The sequence below is a fragment of the Simochromis diagramma genome, unplaced genomic scaffold, assembly GCF_900408965.1.
Source record: "Simochromis diagramma unplaced genomic scaffold, fSimDia1.1 OVJJ01000816.1, whole genome shotgun sequence".
Taxonomy (NCBI): Eukaryota; Metazoa; Chordata; class Actinopteri; order Cichliformes; family Cichlidae; genus Simochromis; species Simochromis diagramma.
Genome location: NW_024386908.1, coordinates 12,277,712 through 12,299,272, shown reverse-complemented (window position 1 = coordinate 12,299,272; position 21,561 = coordinate 12,277,712). Strand labels below are relative to the sequence as shown.

Genomic DNA, 21,561 nt, shown 5'->3' with positions numbered 1-21,561 from the left:
ACTTCCTCACTTGTTAGATCCCCATCTGTTCTTTGCATCTTCCTGTTACGGAGACAGTAAGCCTCACACATTCACCTCTTCCCTTTAAAAGGCCGCAATACACAAATTGGAGTAAAAATAGGTTGCTTCATTGAATGGTCCTGTTGAGTAAAGTTACACAATCGATATCTAGACGGGCAAAGACTCATTTGTAACTTCACATACTGTAGTAGATGTTTCTGCCTCAGTAGTTTAAAAGATGAGCTAGAACCCCCTGATGTCTTTGAAAACCAGAAGGAAGGCAAATGAAATGGATTTAATTGAATTAGACGCACAAATCCCGAGTATTTCCCATTACTTGATTTATGACGTCTCCCAAAAAGGAGTCGCTCTGTGACAAAAAAACCCTGAATCCGAACATAAGCATTTAATCTGTTTTGCTATATAATTTGACTTGAATCAGGAGGCTGCGTGTCGAGGATTAATGACGCTCTGGAGATGAATGAATGAGCTGCCAGTCAGTCTATACTACTCATCGATTACGTTTTTGTTCTTTCTACTCTGATGGATTTGTACATCCTGTTGATTGAAATTGCATTTTTCATTTCAGTGAACCAAAAATCTGAATGGGTGAGGTAAAGATTAGTTCTGTGTAGCATGCAATGCTGCAAAGCTGACACGCTGCTCTGCTTTCACCCACAGATACCATGGACCAAGTTGAAGACTCACCCGATCTCTTTGGTAAGTTGATGTGCCACTTTCAATCAATAAGTGAATGTCCAGGATATATGATACACTTTATTAGAAGGTTAAGAGCAGGAAATGGCAAACAAAATGTGTCAGTAAGCTTCCTAAAGCACTGCTGAAGCTTTCCTTTGACGCACTCGCACATATGACGTACGAGAGCCTTTAGTTTCCCGTCTTGAGCCCGTTTTATCTTCAGTATGCTGTCAATTGGCCTTCGTGTTGGTGCTGAACTTTTCCAAAAGCTCGTTTATGTCTGTTCCACTGGCTGCCAGTGTTTCTCTGACCTCCGCCTGAATGAGCAGGCCACAGGTGTCAGGTTGATAGACTCCCAGTCTCCAGGTAGCTTCAATTCCCAGAACACGGGCCAGTGAAAACCAGCAACAAGAACACACAGTACACCTGCCTACACAAAACCTTTAGACGCCTTCAGCTCTGAGCGTTGTGAACTTTCTGGGCTCAAGGAAACATTTTTGTGTTTTCTAATGTGCATTTCCTCTTCGGGGTTCATTAGTTTTAGTGTTAATTTGAGCTTTTTCATATCATACTGTGTTTGGCATTTGTCAGGGGCAAGATTTAACACATTCAGGTCTGGCATCAAAGTACGAAAAGATAAAATACACACCAGCGCTTCCTGACGATTGTTGGATTGGCAAATTTTAATACGTTGACAAAGACTATATAAAAGTAAGGCTGTTTGCTTATTTTGCATATTTTAGCTCATGCAGCCAGAGGATTGTTGAGCTCATGACATACCAAGGCACCCGTCCCTTCGCCAACTGGTTACCAAACCTTTATCGCAGAATCACTCAGCCTGTAATGCTGCTCCGAGTTTAACTAAACTGAAATAAACAACCACCTAATGGTCTTCACTCAAAACATGCTCAATTTTGTCATATGTCTTTCTCAATGAATTTTTATTCTCATTAGATTGTGCAGTACAACCAATCAGTGATAAGACCTGACAGGACAACCAATATACTTCTGAACTGTGATCGATAATGAGTCAGATGAGCTACTATGTCTATGACATTCTAGTCTTTGACTCGCCTGTTCTTTCAGACTTTGGATAAAGTGGTGATGGAGATGAGTACCTGCGATGAGCCTCGTCCACCCAATGGCCCATCTCCCATTGCAACAGCATCAGGACAGAGGTGGGCTTATCTTTCTGTTATACTCATTGGGATGAGTCGGATGAGCAGTGTAGGCAGCAATGAAGTGCTTTCAAACTTTTCAACAGTCCAGTTTTTGCTTGTTTTATTTTTGCCTTTTGAATGTGAATTAATGCAATATATATATATATATAGTGCTGACCAGTAATGGCAAAAAAGTATCAAAACTAATTAAAAACAGACATTTTTAAAACAGTTCTGTTGTGTCACCATACACCACTATAAATCAAATGACTCTGAGGGGCAGCTAAAACAGTGTCAGAGTACTAGCACTAAAACCGGAACCCTCCCACTCTAAAAAAATATTAATTACTCAACCACTAGTATAAAAAAGGGTCATTTTTATGAGTTAACAATGGGATGGGAGTTTATTTCTGATCATAAAGGTCACAAATCAAAGTTCAGAGATAAGACTAATATTTACTTTGCTTGTTATACAGCTATGAGTGATCAATAAAGCTTATCTTCAAAAATGAATGAATACAAAACATGGCGGTTATTTAGATAATGTGTGAGGTTTTTGTTTGTTGAAAGACGCAGATGACTGACAGGCTACTAATGATCTATTGCCCCCCCCCTCTCTGTGCATCTTACAGTGAATATGGTTTTGCTGAGAAGGTGGTAGAGGGCATATCCTTATCAATCAACTCCATTATCATCCGGATCAGTGCCAAGGCCTTTAACGCCTCTTTTGAGCTCTCCCAGCTGCAGGTCTACAGCGTCAACACCAGCTGGAGCATCGGTGACCTACGCTTTACTCGCATTCAGGACCCCCAGAAAGGAGAGGTCGGTATTTGTTAGTTTTAAACAAAATAAGGGTATTTTGACACACAACGTTCTCATTTACTGCCCTTTTTTCTTTCGCTCAGATTCTGACATTTAAAGAGATCAGCTGGCAGATGATCCGGATCGAGGCCGACGCTATCCAGAGCGCCGAGCACGAGATGTTGAGCGCCCCCATCCGCCTCATCACCAACCAGTCCAAGATCCGAGTCACTCTCAAGAGACGGGTTAGAAACCACGCATGTGCCCTTTCAGATATTCATGCTATGACATTTGACGGAGCAGGCTTGAAACCCAGACTCTAGGCAACATCGGCTTGTCCACTGTGAACAATGACCCCTCTGTGTGGCCTCACAGGCTGCAGGGCCAATAGCAGTGCTTCATTAAACAGCTGGTGTTTATTTCAGCCAAAATGGCAACCAGTATGCAGTTTCTTCAACACAAAGGGGATTTTAGTGTGCTGAGCAAAAGTAATTGGCCTGCTGAGTTCCTATTGGACAAAAACAAAGATACAGATGCTCCTTAAACTGCAAAACCTGTATTCGGTTTGTTGTTTTTTTTTTAAATCTGATAAATGTTCTTGTGAATTCGGTGTCATGTTACATTCCTGGAAACTCTTGGCAAACCTCCACCTGCATATTGCTTGTTTATAGCAGCTCTTCTGTGTGATTCAGATCAAAGACTGTAACGTGGTGGCCTCCAAGCTGGTTCTGATCTTGGATGACCTCCTGTGGGTGCTGACAGACTCTCAGCTCAAAGCTATGGTGCAGTATGCCAAGTCCCTCAGTGAGGCTATGGAGAAGTCTGCACAGCAGAGGAAAAGCATGGCCACAGAAGACCAGGTACCAGTCAGGGACTTTTTCCACACATAGAGAACGCTTATCATATTTTCTTAGGTTTTTTCCCCTCTTTCTGTCACCCTCCCCATTTTTCCATTTTTCCCATTTCCTCCTCCTCTTCCTGTTCATGCTCTAATTGTGTGTGAATGAGCCATGGTGTAATATTTAGTCCTCATGCTTGTCAAAATCACGTCTGATGCCCTATTTGTGCCCACAGTATGTCTTTCACTGTTGCTTTTTAGCATCTTTCAGTCAGTGTCCTACTTTCCTGCTCTCTACACACACACAAAGACACAAAATGTACAGACAGCCATCGCCCACTCATATTCACACCTTCCTATATCTCAGCAGCTTTACTGTACAGTAATGAATCTGTTTCCCGTAAATTGGCCTTATATGCCACCTGGTGGAAACACAGAGTACTTCACCGCTCATCTTTTTTATTGGACTCATCAATCTTCATGAGTCACTCTTGTAGGAAATGAACTGAAAACCTCATCAGTGACAAGAATAGGATGATCTATCAGAGCGTTTATAACACGGGCAAAGCGTCAACACTTAAAACGTTCTGTGTTCTCCAGGTGTCATCGCCGCCCCCTTCAGCCCAACAGGTTCGCACCCAACAGGCGTCCTCAGCTGCTGACCAGAGTGCAACCATGGCCAAGCTGTTCAGCGCCTATGATGTGTGCGAGACATCGCACCATCTCCAGATCACACACCTAGACCTGCACATCTGCGATGATATCCATGCTAAGGACAAAGGTAACGCATGTGCAGCTTTACGCGTTTACTTTATTAAGCACACAAATGACAAGTATGATTGTATTCAACTTGAGGTCTCTTGTTTTTTGCTTCTGGTGTATAGTCGTCAATAAAAGGATAACCGGTGGAGCCATGCAGCTTTCCTTTAGCTCCATTACTTTGGACTACTACCCTTTCCACAGAGCAGGTATGAATTCAGCTGTTGAGATCAGTAATCTGCCAAACAAAATAAACACGGTTTACTTTAAACAAACAGAGAATTTATTAATTGTATTTCAATCTTCATAGGTGACAGCTGCGCTCACTGGATGCACTACAGCGACGCCACTAAGACAAGAGAGAGCTGGGCACGGAGCCTCCTGGATGAATTCAGGACCAACGTGGAGATGTTAAAGAGCACAGTTCGAGACCAGCAAGGCCCGAGCCACACCCACAGTTCCCCAAAGCATGGTAAAAGCACACACGCTCACACACAGGTGTTAGGTGCATTTTTGTTGTACCCACAGCACATCACCCCTGTGGGTTTTCTGTCCTCCAGTGTCCCTTAGGGACGATGTGTATGGCTCTCTAGGAAGTCAGGAAGGAGCGGGAGGAGGAGCAGTAGGGCTTAGTGAGACACACTCCTCACTACTAGATTGGAGCCCACACGCACAGCCTCCAGCGCAGTGCTGCTGGTGCCTGGAGCCAGGTATCGCGGTGTGTTTGCGCACAGTTTGGTGCGGTGATACACACCTTTGTCTAGGCACAGAAGTTTCTCATTGGAGAACTGAGTTGTGACACTGTTTGCCGCCCTCTCTGCTGTTGTGTTTTTAGTCATTTCCTCTTGTTTTACCTACACATACCTTCTTCTTTTCCCTCCAGGTAAGATAAACACGTCTTCCAGCGCTTCCTTCAGTCCTCCTTCGCCTCAGACTCCCAAGGCTCAGCTCATGTCCAGCTCAATTGTTCTCAGGATGGCTGACTTCAGCATCTATCAGGTTCAGTAATGTTGCAGATGTTTTCTGCAGGAAATCACTGAGGCTGTATACATTTTCTCAACTACCTTTAATTCATTTTTCAGGTCTCAACAGCAGACCAGCGCCGCTCCAGCCCCAAGACCATGATCTCCTGTAATAAGAAGTCCTTGTACCTTCCGTCAGAGATGCCGGCCATCCATGTAGAGTTCACAGAATACTATTTCCCTGATGGAAAAGACTACCCTAGTAAGACTTTTGTGCCTTGATACTCAAGATACATTTATTTTCTCACCTCACAAATAAATGAGTTGATCGTGCGCTGTGTAAATAACAATTTTTCTAAACCCGGGCTCTGCTTCATGGGAGGTTTTCTATCTCCCATCACACTTTCGAGTCCATTTAGTCCAATCAGTGAGCTGTGGGGTTAGTCATTGACTCCTGTGTGGCTGAGAGAACATTGATTTTTCTGAATTACACTCAGTGCTCTGGATGAGGGATCACCCAATTAATTCATTTATGGATTTCTCACAAGCTCTATTAGCACACATTATGAGAGCCACTAAAGGTTTTTTACTTTTCTGACTTCGAGTGTGCAGCCAAGAAAATAACATTTAGCAAATTAAGTACCATTCCTTCCTCCTTCTTTTTTAATACGTATAGTGTCTTATTACTTTCTGCTACGTGTTTCTAAATATTATGTAACCTTTCCATCTTTTCCATCATGTTTCTGCTCCTCCAGTTCCGTGTCCAAACCTTTATGCTCAGCTCAATGCCCTTCAGCTGGTCCTGGATCCTCGCAGCCTGGTGTGGCTCAACCTCTTTGCCCTCGACCTGAGGCAGAGTCTGGAGCAGTTCATGGAGATCTACAAGCTCAATGACTCTCAAAAACCAGACGAGCATGTTGACATCAGGGTTGACGGCCTCATGCTGAAGGTAAGAAGGATTGCAGAGGGATAGGCCGTTTCCTGGTTTGAAGCTTGGACTGTATTTTCTCGGATTCATGCCTTTTTTAAAAAAATTATTATTATTTCTCCACTAGCTCGTAATTCCCACTGATCAGGACTCTTCTTCGCCTGCTGACCTGCCTCGCTCCATCTCAATTCAGACTTCAGAAATGGCAGCCACTAACACCCGACACCCGGCCAACTGTACACGATCCCACCTTGAAGCCCTTCTGCAGGCCTTTGAAGAGGAACCCTTCTTCTGTTCATCTTTTTCCTCTTTCCCTCGCTCCTCATCCTCTTTACCCATCCTCCATCCCGTCTTCCAGCGCCACGCTCACGAACAGGACACCAAGTTGCACGACATTTATCGGGGCCTGGTGGTGCCCACGATGGGCACGGACGCCCTCAAGATGCCTGCTGCCACTGACTTTTGGGCGCTGCACTTTGCCCAGTTTTGGGTGGACTATGAAGGAACCCGCGGAGGTAAAGGGCGGCCCCAGCCCTTTGTGGACTCCTTCCCTCTAACTGTGTGGGCGTGTCAGCCAGCAAAGCTCGTCCAGCATCAGGAGAAGCTGAGGATTGCTGCTGGACCAGGACTGTCCAGAAGCTCGTCAGCGGAGGCTGTCGCACGTTTACAGAGGAAGCGATTATTAAAGGAGTATTACAGCACTGATGCAACGACATCATCACCTCACAATAGCAATTCAGCACTGCCAGCCAGTAATGGTCTCCATAAACCCCTCTCACTAGACAGTCTGCCCTCCTCATCCTCCTCTTTGTCATCAGATAAAGATGCAGATGTGCATGTGTTGGTGCATGTGCAGAAGCATCTGAGCGCTCAGGTATTTTTTCATAAAGGCTTTTGTATCTAATTAGCTTTTTTTATTCAATATCTTTGGTTGGTTTGAAACCTAAATAGGAAGGAAAATCTACTTAATTGCTAATGGTAACAGTTCTGACCTGACCTGTTACCTTTACAGGGATAAAAAGAATAAACATCACAGATTGAAAAGAGACAGGAAAGTTAAGAAGTTAAACAATAAACCTTTGATAGTTAACAACCCCCTGAAAAAAGCTTCACAGCATTAACACATTTATACATCTTTAATAACGCCTTTATTCTGTGCGTGTGTTTAGGTAAGCCATCGGCAGTATGTGTTTCTGATGCAGCTTCAGCGCACCATCAAATCCCTGCAGCAGACACTACAGCAGGATATGGAGAAGATGAGCTCCAAGAGAGACCGCAAGGATCCTTCCCACCATCCGGCAGATCGCCAGCCGTTCACCGTCTGCTTGGGCCTCCTGCTCAAAAGCGCAGAGGTGTCCCTGCTCCTGAAGCCCATTCCGCAGCCTGAGGGTTCAGGATCTCCTCCAGGCTCGGAGCTGTCGCCCTCAGAGAGCCGAGGAACTCTGGAGCCTGCGAGTGATGCGAGAGACGGGGGAGAGAAAGGCAATGAAGGATCTGGCTCAGAAGGTGGAGGAGCCAAGCAGTCTTGCACTGTAGACCAGCTGCTATGTAGCCATGGCTTAGAGGGAGGACCCATGCAGGTTCCTGCACCTCTCGTTCCCGCTTCCACTTCAACTACACATCCCGACTTGAACCACAAAACGTCAGTGGAGGAGAGGACTCCAGCTAAAAGGACTGGGCGGGGGAGTTCAGATGAAGGTGGCGAGGTGCTGATGGATGGGTTGTCTGGAGGTGATGATATGGGATCTAGGTTAGACTCCAAAAACCAACCATGTGACCATCTGCCTGATCCACTCAGCAGCAAAGACTGGAGCGACAAAGACAAGGCTGCAAAGATGCCTCAGTCAATATCCAGGTATTCAGTTTGTCTCACGAATGCTATTAGTTTCCACAACAGAGTCATTACTAATACGTTAAGGCAGAACTGTGCTGCTTCAACATTTAGACTCCGCTGAGATAAGCCAGTAATTAGTTTTGTTTATACAGTTCAGTTTCACACATTTGCAGAAGAAGAATCGCTCTACCAGGAATCAGATGCTTGCAGTACAGGCTGTGTAAGTGCATTATTAAGTTAGTGCTGAACACCAAGAGATAAACAAAAAAAATATTAAGGATTCAACAAAGCATAATTTTAATAAGGTTAGTCTGCTGATGATTTTGTTGATTAACAAGTTAATCTTTGTAGAATCTTTTCCAGTCGGGAAAGCATATTAAAGAGGCCATTACAATGTCAGCATCCTAACTAATGTTGTACAGATGCTTGTTTTATCCAACCAAGGTCTAAAGCCCAAATTTGCTACCATACAAGGACTAGAATCACACCCATAAAAAAAACAAAAACAAACATATCCCCTGAAAGGTCGTCTCCTTGTGTTATCACTTTCATCACTCCTGCTGCGTTTGGATCACTCTCTGGTCGATCTGACTACTCGTTCATGTGCATTTGAGATTTGCCCTGGTTTTCATTTATTAAAAGTGACCCTACAACCTAAATGTAACTTTGCAGGGAGCCAAATGTTACGAACAGGGCTGAGGGGGGATTGTGTTGGTGTGGCTGCACCGCAGTTCAGGACGTTCTCTCTCAGGCGTCAAGATGTTACAGCAGGACTCTTTATTAAGAAAAGGATGCCCCCGGTTGTGTTAGTCTTGAAGTGTTTCCTTCAATTTGGATACTCTGTTCTCTTCTGTGCTGAAGAGTGCGCTTGTAGCTGGAAACGGAGCTCTCGTCACCAGGGAGGAAACTGCGAAATTGCAAATATGCATTTGCAGATCAGATCATGGCTTCCATGGAGTAATCCAAATATAACTGAGAAACGCAAAAAGAGGCCCTTGAAAGTGACAACAGGCAACTTTAAATTGGGATATGTTTCTTTTTTATTTGTGGAGTTTGAAAAAGTTTTGATTCAATTTTATTTATACAACGCCCAAATAACAGCAGCAGTTGCCTCAAGGCGCTTTATATTGTGGGGTCAATTGTACAATAATACCAGCGGTCTCCAACCTTTTTTGCGCCACGGACCGGTTTATGCCTGACAATATTTTCACGGACCGGCCTTTAATGTGTCGCGGATAAATACAACAAAATAAAACTAGTACCGGTACCGGGGAAAAAAAGAAGATTTATTCATAACACACGTGAAAAGACCCAGGAAAACCGAGTTAACGATCAAAACGATAACAAAATAACACTGAAAACCGATAAAAACCCTGAAAACCATACATTTCACACCTGAGCCTCAACTCTCGCGGCCCGGTACCAAACGACTCACGGACCGGTACTGGTCCGAGGCCCGGGGGTTGGGGACCACTGATAATACAACAGAGAAAACCCCAACAGTCATATGAACACCCTATGAGCAAGCACTTTGGTGACAGTGGGAGAGAAAAACTCCCTTTTAACAGGAAGAAACCTTCAGCAGAACCAGGCTCAGGGATGGGCAGACATCTGCACTGACCAGTTTGGGTGAGACGAGGAAGAGTAATCAAATGTGTAATTGGGGGGGGGGCTGAAATCTTAATTTCCATATGATCTTTAAAGCTTGAAACATACCAATTAAACCACTTCCAGACTAGTTCAGCCTTCAATAAGTAGTCCAGAAATGTTCAGCTGATGACTTGATTTAGCTGACAGAAAATTAATTGACGGCAGGGTTGTTAGTTAATGAATTGATCAAGTCATTTCTGTACGAAAAAGGCTAAACAATCCCTTTTTTTGCCCAAAAGTTTAAAGTGGTTCCTTAGGTGACCGTCATATGAAACTAGTTGTGCCTTTTATAAGAGAGAAAAGCAATGGAGTAAAATATGGGGAGCAGGAGTGTGTAGGCACAGGATAAGACAACTGTACTAAGTGCTGAGTACACCCTTAGCTGCAAACATAATGTCAAAAAAAACAAATATCTATTAGATTTTATAAGTAAACCAGCAAACATATTTTCTACTAGATGATTTGCACCCTGTTTAAATAGCGTTGCGGTGCTGAATCCAGAGAAGTGATCGTATGTCACAGTTGTCAGACTTTTGTTAAATGATCCAGACAGCTTTTTCAGAAAGCCCTCTGTGCCTCGCTGTCATTGACCTACATGAGTCTTTCTCTCACTAATTTCATGTCTATTCCTGAACACAAGAGCTGTGTGTCGAATTCCCACATGAGTGCTCGTCAGTCTGAATGTTCAGTCTTCTCACATCACCTGTCTCACTTTCTGAATGTTGGCCGGCCACAAGCTGCTGTCTTTTCTTACATGTGTTTTCTCATCTGCCGTCTGTCGACATTTGGATGTTCTGTGTTTTAACTCATTCATTTCCTTTTCTGCCTCTTGACCTTTGCTTTGACCCATGCGAGGTGTGCGTGTGTGTGTGTGTGTGTGTGTGTGTTTTCTCTCTATCAAGGAAAGGAAGTTTGTCTGTGGTATCTGATCTCCTCAGCTCCTCAAACTCCAGCAGATCCACCTCCCTTTATTCCATGTCCAACATGTAAGCCACTGGATCTGTGACTAGCTGTGCTAATGAGGGTGTACATGTACCCTGTGTGTGTGTGTCCTTGTGCTTGTAGTCTGTGGATGAGCACAAATGCAAATGTGTATATGTGCATCCTCTGTGGGCATGCATTTGCATGAGCGCATGTCTGTATGTGTTAATCTTTTTCTCCCCTCTGTTTGCTGTCTATTTGTTAACCCTTCATGGTCAAGATGAAATGGGAAGCTCTTCCTTTGTGACAGTCCCCCCCCCCCCCCCGCCTTGTGTTCTCAGTCTGTTGGGAGCAGCTTTATTTTTTTGTCTGATCTGAATTTTTCTTGAGATTATTTCTGGCGCTCTGGTGAGGCTAGCACACTTGGTTCTTACGTGACCTTAAACAACACTACACAAAGGAATGAAGCGATATTTAATTCATGACTTGTCGAGTAGGCTCTGTCAGCTCAGAGAGAGCACTGTGGTGTCGGCTAGTGTCGGCATAACACAAACTCCTATCAGATGTGATGAAATAGTTTCACTGGACTCCTTTTTTTTTTTATGTCACTGTTACTCAGTCTGTCATAAATTAGTCATAACTTAGAATTAATTGCATGCATGAAAATTGTACCTCAAGCAGAAACAGAGTGATCGGAGTGATTATGGTCACTACCGTCACACCACCTCATGCGCCCGTGTATGTGTGTGTGTTGTAGTGGTCGTTTGATGCGGGATCGCTCCCAGTCCAGTTTCTCTGTGTCCTATAAAAATATGAAGAAGAGCCCCTCTCTGCAGTCCCTGGACAACATCTCCATAGATAGCTACCTGATGGAGGATGGAGACACTTACAGCCTGCTGGAAAGAGGTAAAAATATCGTGTAGTTGCACTAAGCTCCACCATTTTATCCTGACCTTTGGACTTCTTATGTGTTTCATGGAGTAGAGCATATCTCCGCAGGGATCAAGATTTAATGATTTGTGTAGGTGTAGTTGCAGCTTGCTGTTTGGCCTTAAGGTGGCAGCATTGTGCTGGTTGTGCGTTGGTGAACTGGATTACATGAGAAAGGAAAAAGTTACACTAATGAATACAAAACATGATATACTATACTGCATCAACAAAATTTAGGCCAACAATGCAGAAGCTGCGTGTGGAAAAAATAACTACAGCCTTAAGGCTTCCATAGGGATTAAGAGGGTAAAGAGTAGGCAGGTGCTGTTAATCAGATGCACTTGTAAAAGCTGAGGTTTTGGTAAACTGGAAGGGTTTTGGGCATTTTTTTCAAACAGTCTGAAGTCCATCGTCTTACACTGAGTGACTATTTAGAAGTGGGAAACATTCAACACAGTTGCCAATCTTCCCAGGAGTGGATGATGTAACACATTCACCAGAAGTTCAGACCCCTGCAATGCTCAGATAAACTGTAAAAGCCCAAGAACTGCACCTCAGACACTACAGGCCTGTCACAAGACAGGTTCATGTCTTAAAATTTTAAAGTTCATGACAGCATAGCTAGAAAAAAGGCTGAACAAGTACGGCGCGTTTGGAAAGGTTGTCAGGACAAAGCCTCTTCTCTCTAAAAAGAACATGGCAGCACAGCTTACACAAACCACAAGACTTCTGCAACAGTGTCCTTTAGACAGATGAGACCAGAGTGGAGGTGTTTGGACATGATTCACAGCCCTATATTTGGAGAAAGCCTGACACAGCATATCAGCACAACTGCTGGGTGATGATTTGGGCATGTTTTGCAACCATAGGACATGGGCACCTTTTGCAGTCATTGAGTCCAGCTAAAGCTAGGCCCAAATTGGATCATGCTACAAGACGATGATTCCAGGCAAAGTAGCTAATTTACAACAGAATTGCTGAAAAAGAAAAGAATAAAGGTGCTGCAGTGGCCTCAACCCGATTGAGCTGCTGTAATAGGACCTTAAGAGAGCTGTGCATTAACGAATGCCTGCAAACTTCAATGAACTAAAGTAGCAGTGTTGTTAAAAAGGAGTTGCCAAAATTCCTTCTTAAGGACTTTGAGACACTGATTAAGTTAGACAGAAAAAGGTGAGCTCAGTTATTGCTCTTGTAGGTGGTTCTGCAAACTATTGAATCACGACATGCACTTAGTTTATAACAGATCCTTTTTATTATGTGTTATGTAAAACGTTAGAGTTCATCAGAGGGTGTCTGATTCTCTTTATCATGATCATACATGTGTTTATTTGTCTGTGTGTGTCACATTTGTATTCCTTTATGTACTTTGCAGACGACGTGTCCATCTCAGGCTTCAAGGACGTCATCAGTGAACAAAGCACCGCAGAGAGCGCCATCGAGGCAGCGACTGGTCAGGAGCACGAGGGGGGAGAGTCCCCTGACTCTGCCAGCGCAGCATCACAGAGCATTGATGAGCCCACCAAAGATACAGTAAGAAACAGAGAGTGGTTTTGGGATGAATAATAAAAAGCCAGCATGCGCAGCTTATTCGATTTTTAGATATGTATTCCTCACCTCCAGGTGTCAGTGCTGGTGTTGAAGGTGCAGTCGGTGTGTGTGGGCATGGAGGCCATGGGCGAGAGCACAGCCGTGGCTCTGGAGGTGGGCCGGGTCACACCCAGCCAGCTGGGAAATGTCAGCCTCAGACAGTACCTCAGCAACCGCAGCCTGGGTAAGAAATGCAAGTCGGCTACGCGCATGTTTTAAAGTTTTGTCTGAGAATGAGCATGAGACAAACAGCTTTTCATGTGAGCTCTAATTATTTTTGAGTGTTTTTTTTTTTATTTAAATGTTACAAATGCCAAACTATCACATGAATATTGCCACATTGTCAATTGATAATTAGCAAAACCAGTGCCAATACGTAAAATTGTGTGCACCTGTGTTTGTTAATGGATTTAGACTCAATCCAGCTATAGCTTCTTTTTTTTTGAGGAGGTGGAGGGTGGAGTGTTTCAGAGAGTAAGAGGGATCATTAGGACAGGGAGAGGAAGGAACATGTGATAAAGGTCCTGGAACAGACCATCAGGATACTGAGGCGACACCTCCTGACATTTAAAAAAAAAAATGTTGTTCACATTTGAAATGATGGGGTGAACAGCAGCTTACATCAGGACATCCACGTTTCTCTCTCAGCAGATGCCAGTGAAAGCAGGAAGGTGATATATAGAGAGTGTTGGGGGGAAAAAAGACGTTTGTTCTCAGTTACAGCAGTGATTTATTGATCATTTAAGGCTTTGAGTGCTTCTCAGATTTGAGAATGAATTGCCATCCTTGGTGGAGTTTCTGGGACAAAGCCAGACATTTCATGGCACATCCCTGTGTGATGATTGGTAGATGAATGCAGCCTGAGTCTGAATCCACTTATCTTCTCAAGTGCACACACACACACTCGCACACTAACAGCCCACCACTACCACCACCCCCTTCACCTTTTTTATTTACCCTCCATAACTCCCCACAGGTATGGTGTGTTCAGTACCAATACCTGCACAAAGCAGCCAAGGTAACTGCTGTGTGTTAATGCACCATCTGTAGCCTAGCGTGCATGCTTGCATTGGTGCCTCTTTTTCCATCTGTGTACGTGTTTGTTTGTTTGTGTGTGTGTGTGTGTGTTACGGTTTGCAGGACTTGCTCAGTGGCATGCGCTGCAGATGCAGACGGCGTGTGTTGCAACGCATGAGGAGTGTGTGTTTGCTCCTTTTTTTTTCTTTTTCTTTTTTTTCTTAAGCAGCAGCAGCACGGGGTGCTGATGTGGTATTGTGTGTGTGTGTGTGTGTGTGCGTGTTATCCACTTAACAGAGGATAAATGTGACCGTAATGGAGTGAGTGGTCCCATTATTTGCAACATTAGGCCTGCAACCTTCAAATCTACGCACATTCGTGCCATATTTAGGGTAACAGCTACTTTTTGTGCTGACAGCTTTAACCCCAAATCCTCCCATCCTTCCTCTTTCACCCTCTCTCTCCATCCTCTCCTGTTTTTTTTCTTTTTCCCTCCTACTACCTCATCTCTCCACTGCAGCAGACTTTGCAGTTTCAGTCCAGTGATTCAGGCAATGAGAGAAATGCCAGCTTTACCCCTCGCCTCCTCTCCTTCTCCTATCTCACAAAAGCTATCCTACCTCCCCCCCTCTTCCTTCTTTGTTTCCCTCCACCTTCCTTTTCACTCTTCCCTCCAGGTCCTACTCCATCTTCCTACTAATCCTCTGTCATTCACCCCTCCCTTTCCTTCACCTTTCCTTTCCTTCGTCTCTCTCCCTCTGTAGGCCATTTCCCCTCCCTCCCCTCCCTGTCTTATCACAGTCATTCAGTTCTTGGCTGCCGGCTCCCTCGCTCTCTCTCCTCACCCACTCCCATCTTCCCTGTCTTCGCCTCAACCCTGGCTGCTCAGGATTGAGAGAATATGCAATTTTATCTGAGGAAAAGCTGACAGAATTCGGTGTGTGTGTGTGTGTGTGTTTGAGTGTTTTTGCTAGGCGTGCAGTTGCCCTACAGTATTAACCTTCTCCTGACTGTCCTTTAGAGAGCGTTTGAAAGGGAAGTGACGCGCTTCTCGCTGTCATAATAAAAAGAGTGATTTCTTTAAGTGGCCATTTTCATGCCTTGCTAAGTGTTCCTATTGCGACTCTCTCACCTGTTCAAAAACTTGCCTGTATTTGTGCGCTTGCCCAGTGAACGTCCCCCTTTTGTGTGCTGACGTTGACGACTCCTTGAGACTTTTCTCACTTCACGTCTTCTTTCTCTCTGTACTCATTTTTTTGTCTTCTTTACTTCTGTTTCTCAAAAAAAAAAAAAAACAGCAAAAAAAAGAAGAAAAAAGAAAAATAGGATTCTTACAGTCACATTTTGTAGTTCCTGTAGTCATATTCAAGTCTTTCAGGGGTGAAACTCTTTTTTTTTTTTTTTCCATTGGTACACCAGCAAACCTTTTTCTTTTCAGCTCCTTGGAGCTTAGATGTGCTAGGTGTTTTATTCATATAATAAATAAAGTATTAAACGAAAACTTTTGCTTGTATTTTCCACCAAACCCTCAAGTCCCCAGGCTTTGGAAATAATTAAACATTACAGCTGCAAAGAGCCGATGGGACTGTAAAAGATCTCCTTCAGCCCACCTTCTTAAATCCTTCCGGCTTCTTTTCTTTCGTTCTTTCTTTCTTTTTAACTTTCTGTTCAAGTCAGTCTCCCACTCGTCTTTCTGATGTTATTCTTCCTCTGTCTTTTCATTCATCCCACCTCTTACTTTGAGCTTGTGTAAACCTGATATTAAAATTCACCCTTTATTTAGAAGAAGTAACCGTGATGACCTCGAGATGTTTTTGACACATTTTAAGAAGTAAGGAACGTCCTTAAACTTCACCGTGACAACAATGTGAGCATATTAAACTTTATTAATGTCTTAAATGCCCTGCTCAGCTACAGCATTAAAACCATCTGCCTAATAGTGTATAGTCCCACCTGGTGGGTGTTAGCAGTGGATCCTTTTCATGATGTAGTTTGCGGGGTGACACCTTTGTGGAAATCACCGATGCTCAGATTTGGTTGAAGATAATTCGAGGTTCAGTGCACAAAGCTCCTTGTGACATTCTTTTAGTGGTTCCTGAGCATGTTTTGGTAGTGTGACATGGTGTGCTTGGTCTGCTGCAGTGTTTTGGTGGGTGGTAAGTGACATCCACGTGAATGGTAGCACCCAAAGAGTCTGATGCTTCTTGATTTCTGCCCCAGCATTCGGATGGCAGGATGAGAATTAGCTTAAACAGCAAGAAAGCATGGATCCATCCTGCCTTGTATCAACAGTTCAAACAGCTGCTGGTAGAGTAATTGTTTGGGATAATAGTGGGTTTTTCTGGTGCACTTTGGACCCCATAGTATCAACCGAGCATCATTTAAACACCACAGCCTTCCTGAGTATTGTTGCCGACTATGTCTGCCCATATTGTACCGACTGTTTGATGACTGCTTGCAGCAGGATAACATTGCAATGTCACAAAACTCATTTTAAACTGGTTTCTTGAGCATGAAAATGAGTGTTCTTTACTCAGATATCTCCTACTTCCATCCACTGGATAAATCTGCAGCAGCTGTTTGATGCTGTCATGTCAGTATGAAGCAAAATCTCAGAGGAATGTTTCCTGCACCTCGTTGAATCTGTGCCATGAAGAGTTAAGTTGTTTCTGAAGCCAAAAGCGGGTCGAACCAAGTACTAGCAAGGTGTACCTAATAAAGTGACTCTACACTGATGTTGAGAAAAGGGAATGAAAAAGGAAAAAAGAGAGATTTTGGCACCATCTTTTTTTCTCTGACATAAATTTGAGACCAGTGTTCATAGTAGGTTCAAAAGCATCTCGAGATAAAAGTTTGCAGTCAGCTAATATCAGCTGATGGTTTGACCTGATTACACAGAGAGATTAAAACGGTCCAAATCTTGAATTAGACAAGAAGTGAAATTTGCTTCTTGTCAGATTCCTGGGCACTTTCAAAAGACACACCAGCCTTATTTCATGTTGGGTGGATTTTAATGTCGGGTGTGTTTAAGCTGACTTGTCTTATCTCCAAGCTTCACAAATGTGGCGTTGATGTTAACAGCTTACATGTCTTCCTTCCCAGCTGGCGGCGAGACCAGCTCTGCATCCATCCAGGGCCTTCACGGTCCGGCGGTCCGGGCTCGGCTGGAAAGCGGGCCCTGGGCCGCCGCCCACTCCCCGTTGGCTGAACGTAACGGCTTCCTCCAGCTGCAGCTTCACGATTACACGGCGAGCTTCATGATGTCCTCGCTCCGCAACCTTTCCCTTTTCCTGGAGGACGACTCGGCCTCCCAGGTGCTGCCCATGGAGATCAGCATCAGGGACACACACATTGATTTAAAGGTGAAAAGACTTATTTCAGTTTCGTACTTTGCAAAGTTTGTGTTTTACCCCGAGGTTACTGTTGCAGAACACCAACAGAACTGTTTCAGTGGGAAATTTGTCTCATTGCTTCAAATCCAGTTTTACTAACGGAGCCCATAACTCACTGCCTCAGACTAAAGCACCCTCTTGTTACCAAGTTAAATATTTTGAACAGTGGCCTAATTGGCATTTGGATTTGAACTAAAGGTTTAATGACACAGAAAGAAAAGGCCTTTCTACTCTCTGTTTGGTTCTTTCATGGTCAAGCAGCTTTGCTGTGGAACTGATTTGAGAAAATGGATGTGGACTAAACGTCTCACTCATTCTGTCTCTGGTACACTCAGTCCCAACAACATGTGCTGTGTCTCCTGCAGGATGATGACCCTCGTGATAATCCCAACTCGGAGCCCTCGCCGGTCATGCTGCACATCGACAGCCTCATCGTACACAGAAGAGACGACGGGTCTTTCTCTATAGGAGGTGACAAACGTGCACGCATTTTCATCTACCAGATATTTCCACCTCCACTCCAGCGCTGATTCACTGCAGTTATATAAGATGACCTATTAAGTGGCTTTTTAAAGTCCACGCTCGCTGCATCCACACATCCGAACTCCCTCCTCTTCTCCCTCTCTCTTTTTCCTCGCAGTGGATAGAGCAGGAGAGGCCAAACCCAAGCAAGCGGCCTCAGTGATTGACAGCTCTCTGAGTCCAGTCCCCGAGACTGTGGGCGGCATCTGTGGTGTTTCAAAGGCGACGCAGACTCAGGCTCCGCCTACCAGCCCCCCTCCATCTGACAAGGAGAAGGTGAGAAATACAGCAAAACACAGTGGAAAGAGAGCATAGAGAGCATAGAGGCAAAAAATAAACAAACACCACATGTGCAAACAGTGTTGATGTTCATGTTTTTGTTCTTCTTCTTTGTCATTTTCTCCTACAAACAGCTCCAAATGAGAATGTTGTTTCTTTCTGATCATTCTGGAGGCTGAAGCATGGTGTGCCAGGTTTTGCTTTGGTAAAGCTATTCCAGTTCTGTGTTTGGCTTCAGTTTGTTTCACAGTGGGAGTGATATTTAGAAACTTAGGAAAAGCATTGCGTTTTCAGCCAGATCTACAATCTACTCGATGCTTATTCATTGCCACCAAAATAGCTAAATTACCTTTTAAACTTTATCCCACGGCGAGGGTCTGTTTGGAATTACAATACTGTTTAAAGTCTTGAGCCTCTCTGCATTTATTTTTGCTGGAAAAATGGAAATTAGGTGCAGCAATTTATTGACCACCTTTATTCTTCAGCACAGCCTGAACTCTCTTAAGCAAACTTTCTTGTAATTTCTTTAAGTAGTCTTCACAAATAGTTCTCCAGGCTTCTTGAAGGACATTCAAAGTTCTTGCTTGGATATTAGCTGCCTTTTGTTTTGTTCTTTGTCAAAATGATCCCATGTTGCGTCAGTAATGGTGAGGTCCAGGCTCTGAGGAGGCCAGTCTGAACCCACTGCCAATCAGGTGCTTTCCAGATACAGATATTGGATGGTGAGACCATTTCTGATGAAGCGTCAGTGAACAGTAGATGGATCAGCTGAAGGGTCAGATGCATCTCTCAGGTCCTGTTTCAGGTTTTGACTGGATATTTTCCTATTTCTTAAGGAGATGATGACTTTCATATATAGATAGCTTTTTTTTTTTTTCTTCCCCTTTGTCCTCCACTTTTTCAGGTTCCTCAAATTTTTTTTAAAGACACACTGCACACTATGCTGAGATACACTGAGCTTTTAGCTAATAGCTCTCTGGGGATCACCCTGTAGGTGCAAAACTACTGTTGATGAACACATTGTGTTTTTGAAACTGGATGTTAGTAACAAAGAGTCTAAATGGTCTCTGTCCATTTCTTCTATTGATTAAGACCGCTTTGAAATATTACCACAAAATCTGTCTCTTTGCAAGCACAATAAAAAGAAATGAGAAATGACTCAAGACTTTTACATCATACTGTAGGCAGCTAAGACCTATTGTCTCATCTGGCTTTTTGGTCACGGCTAAAAGACAGAAGTCATTATGTGCAAAAGCCACACTATAGTTCAGTGGAATCAGACATGAAAAGCCCCTGAAACTGTTCACTGTAGCCGTTGCTTGTTCTTCTTCCTCTTTGTGGTAAAACTTGCTGCAGTCGTTAGGTTTTCTGTTCAGCCCAACTTTCCAAAGAAGCAGTATTTCTCTTAAGTTTTCGTATAAGCAGCGATCCCTGGGGGGGTATAATAAGCCTACCGATGAGACACCTGAATGACTTCATACCTGTAGGGAAACTGAGACTGGAATGGTTGGAGCTGGCTGATTAACAGCAACTGAACTGCTGAGAATGTCAGCGGTCAATGAAGGATGAAATGTTCCATATTCTGTATGTGGGGCAGATTGTGATGTTTATTTATTTCTTCTTTCAGATGCTGATCGAAGAGAATGAGTGTTTAAAGGTGGAGCTTTCCCGGGCAAAGATGGCGCTGGCTGAGGCTCAGATGGAGAAGGACTCGCTGCTTCACCGACTGAAGAACCTCAAAGTCAGCACCAGCTAGACCGCCACTCTCGAAGACCCTACAAGTCTCGCAAAATAAGAAGGAAAAGAAGATGATTTTTTTTTTTTTTAAACTACAATGGGGGCTCCCTTTTCACGAGCCACCGCGTGACTTCAGACTTATACAAATAAAACAATCCTGAGTCTTTGACGACTCTGAGAAAACGCATTTTTACACACTCGTCATCTGTTTTATGTTTTCCACTTTTAATAGTGGACAATTCACACGTTTGCAGCGCTAAGAAGGATAAAAAGCGCACCTGTGTGTGTTTGTGTGAGACAGCAAGAGGATGAGATTTCTAACTTTGGTCGTGCCTACAGAAAACCATTCCCAGAAACCTTCTGTTGTTCAAGTTTCAATTAAAAAAAGCATCCCAGCTTTTCGTCAGTGAGCTTCACTCAGACCTGTAGGCATGGGAAAACGCTGAATGTCGTATCTTCAGAGGAATGTCTTACTTTGCACTGCGCTGAAATTCGATTTGTAATCCAGCGCTTTCATATTCAGAGGGGAGCGACGAATCATGTTCCTGCTCGTCCTCGCAGCGTGTACAGTGTATATTGTGCAAGAATGGGAACACATAACTATTTTCTACAGAACTTTGAATGATTTTGCAGTGATTCAGTTGAATGAGTGTATGTCTCAGTCAGAACAAGCATTTCTTTACAAGTAAAGTGTGAATTTCCATGGCTTTGACACCAGTCTGTTCCTCCCCGCCCGCACCCATTCCCATTTATTTAATTTTTTTTAATTATGTGTAAATAGCTCCTTAACATGTGCTGCACTTTTAAAACTGAGGCAATGTAAATACAACAATCAGAACTGTGAGAGAAAAGTTGAGCCGACGAGTAGAGACAGTGGAAATAAACATCCACTCTGAGAAAAGAGGAAAATTAGGGCACCGTAAAGCTGCCTGATTACTTAAGTGTGTGTGTGTGTGTGTCTTTATGTGAATTTTCTAATCTGCCATCTAATGTAATTTTATTTTATTTTATTTTCCATGGACGCACAAAGACTATCTGTTCATGTGCCCATGCCTCACGCTTGTGCGGCTACTTTAGGGGGAGTGACTTTTCTAACAGCACATGCTTCGGCACAGCACAAAAGGATAGTTTTTGGCGTCTGTGGATTCGGAACATTAAATCGGTCTGAAGGTGCATTTATTCATTTCAGGATGTTTTTTTTTTTTTTTTTTCTTTTTAATTTAAAACAATGTTTTGGTTTGTTTGGTTTCCTGAAACACAGCTAGTTGCCTCCACGAATGAGCGATTCAGACTTGAAATTAGATTTTCAACAGAGCTGTCTTCTTAAAGAGGAATGTTTTACTTTACGTCTGCTTTATTTTGGCCCATTTTTCCTAGATTTTTTTTTTTTTTTTTTTTTGGTGGGGGGGGGAAAAAAAACAAAACTATCTTAAAAAGACAAAAAAGAAAAAATACACACGTAATAATAAGTTGTATTTTTGTCTGTCAAAGCTGCTGAAATACTCGCATAAATAAAAGGTATCCGACTGAAAAGGTTTCACTTTT

General features: G+C 43.5%; 1 protein-coding gene across 3 annotated transcripts in view; it reads left to right on the top strand.

The window, feature by feature from the left end:
- uhrf1bp1l (UHRF1 binding protein 1-like) overlaps positions 1-21,561 on the top strand; it is a 34,257-nt gene extending 12,696 nt beyond the window's left edge. The window contains exons 3-24 of one of the 3 annotated variants that reach the window (XM_040035442.1): positions 682-720; positions 1,786-1,877; positions 2,492-2,681; positions 2,765-2,905; positions 3,353-3,520; positions 4,099-4,279; positions 4,383-4,466; positions 4,568-4,729; positions 5,141-5,256; positions 5,340-5,481; positions 5,975-6,168; positions 6,275-7,021; positions 7,317-8,002; positions 10,534-10,617; positions 11,310-11,458; positions 12,855-13,012; positions 13,103-13,253; positions 14,046-14,087; positions 17,189-17,448; positions 17,844-17,949; positions 18,119-18,276; positions 19,907-21,561. In XM_040035442.1, coding sequence (XP_039891376.1) covers positions 682-720; positions 1,786-1,877; positions 2,492-2,681; positions 2,765-2,905; positions 3,353-3,520; positions 4,099-4,279; positions 4,383-4,466; positions 4,568-4,729; positions 5,141-5,256; positions 5,340-5,481; positions 5,975-6,168; positions 6,275-7,021; positions 7,317-8,002; positions 10,534-10,617; positions 11,310-11,458; positions 12,855-13,012; positions 13,103-13,253; positions 14,046-14,087; positions 17,189-17,448; positions 17,844-17,949; positions 18,119-18,276; positions 19,907-20,035 — 4,179 coding nt within the window. In that variant the 3' untranslated portion in view covers positions 20,036-21,561. The remainder of the gene's footprint in view (positions 1-681; positions 721-1,785; positions 1,878-2,491; positions 2,682-2,764; positions 2,906-3,352; positions 3,521-4,098; positions 4,280-4,382; positions 4,467-4,567; positions 4,730-5,140; positions 5,257-5,339; positions 5,482-5,974; positions 6,169-6,274; positions 7,022-7,316; positions 8,003-10,533; positions 10,618-11,309; positions 11,459-12,854; positions 13,013-13,102; positions 13,254-14,045; positions 14,088-17,188; positions 17,449-17,843; positions 17,950-18,118; positions 18,277-19,906) is intronic. The other 2 variants (XM_040035443.1, XM_040035444.1) reach the window with 2 other exon arrangements.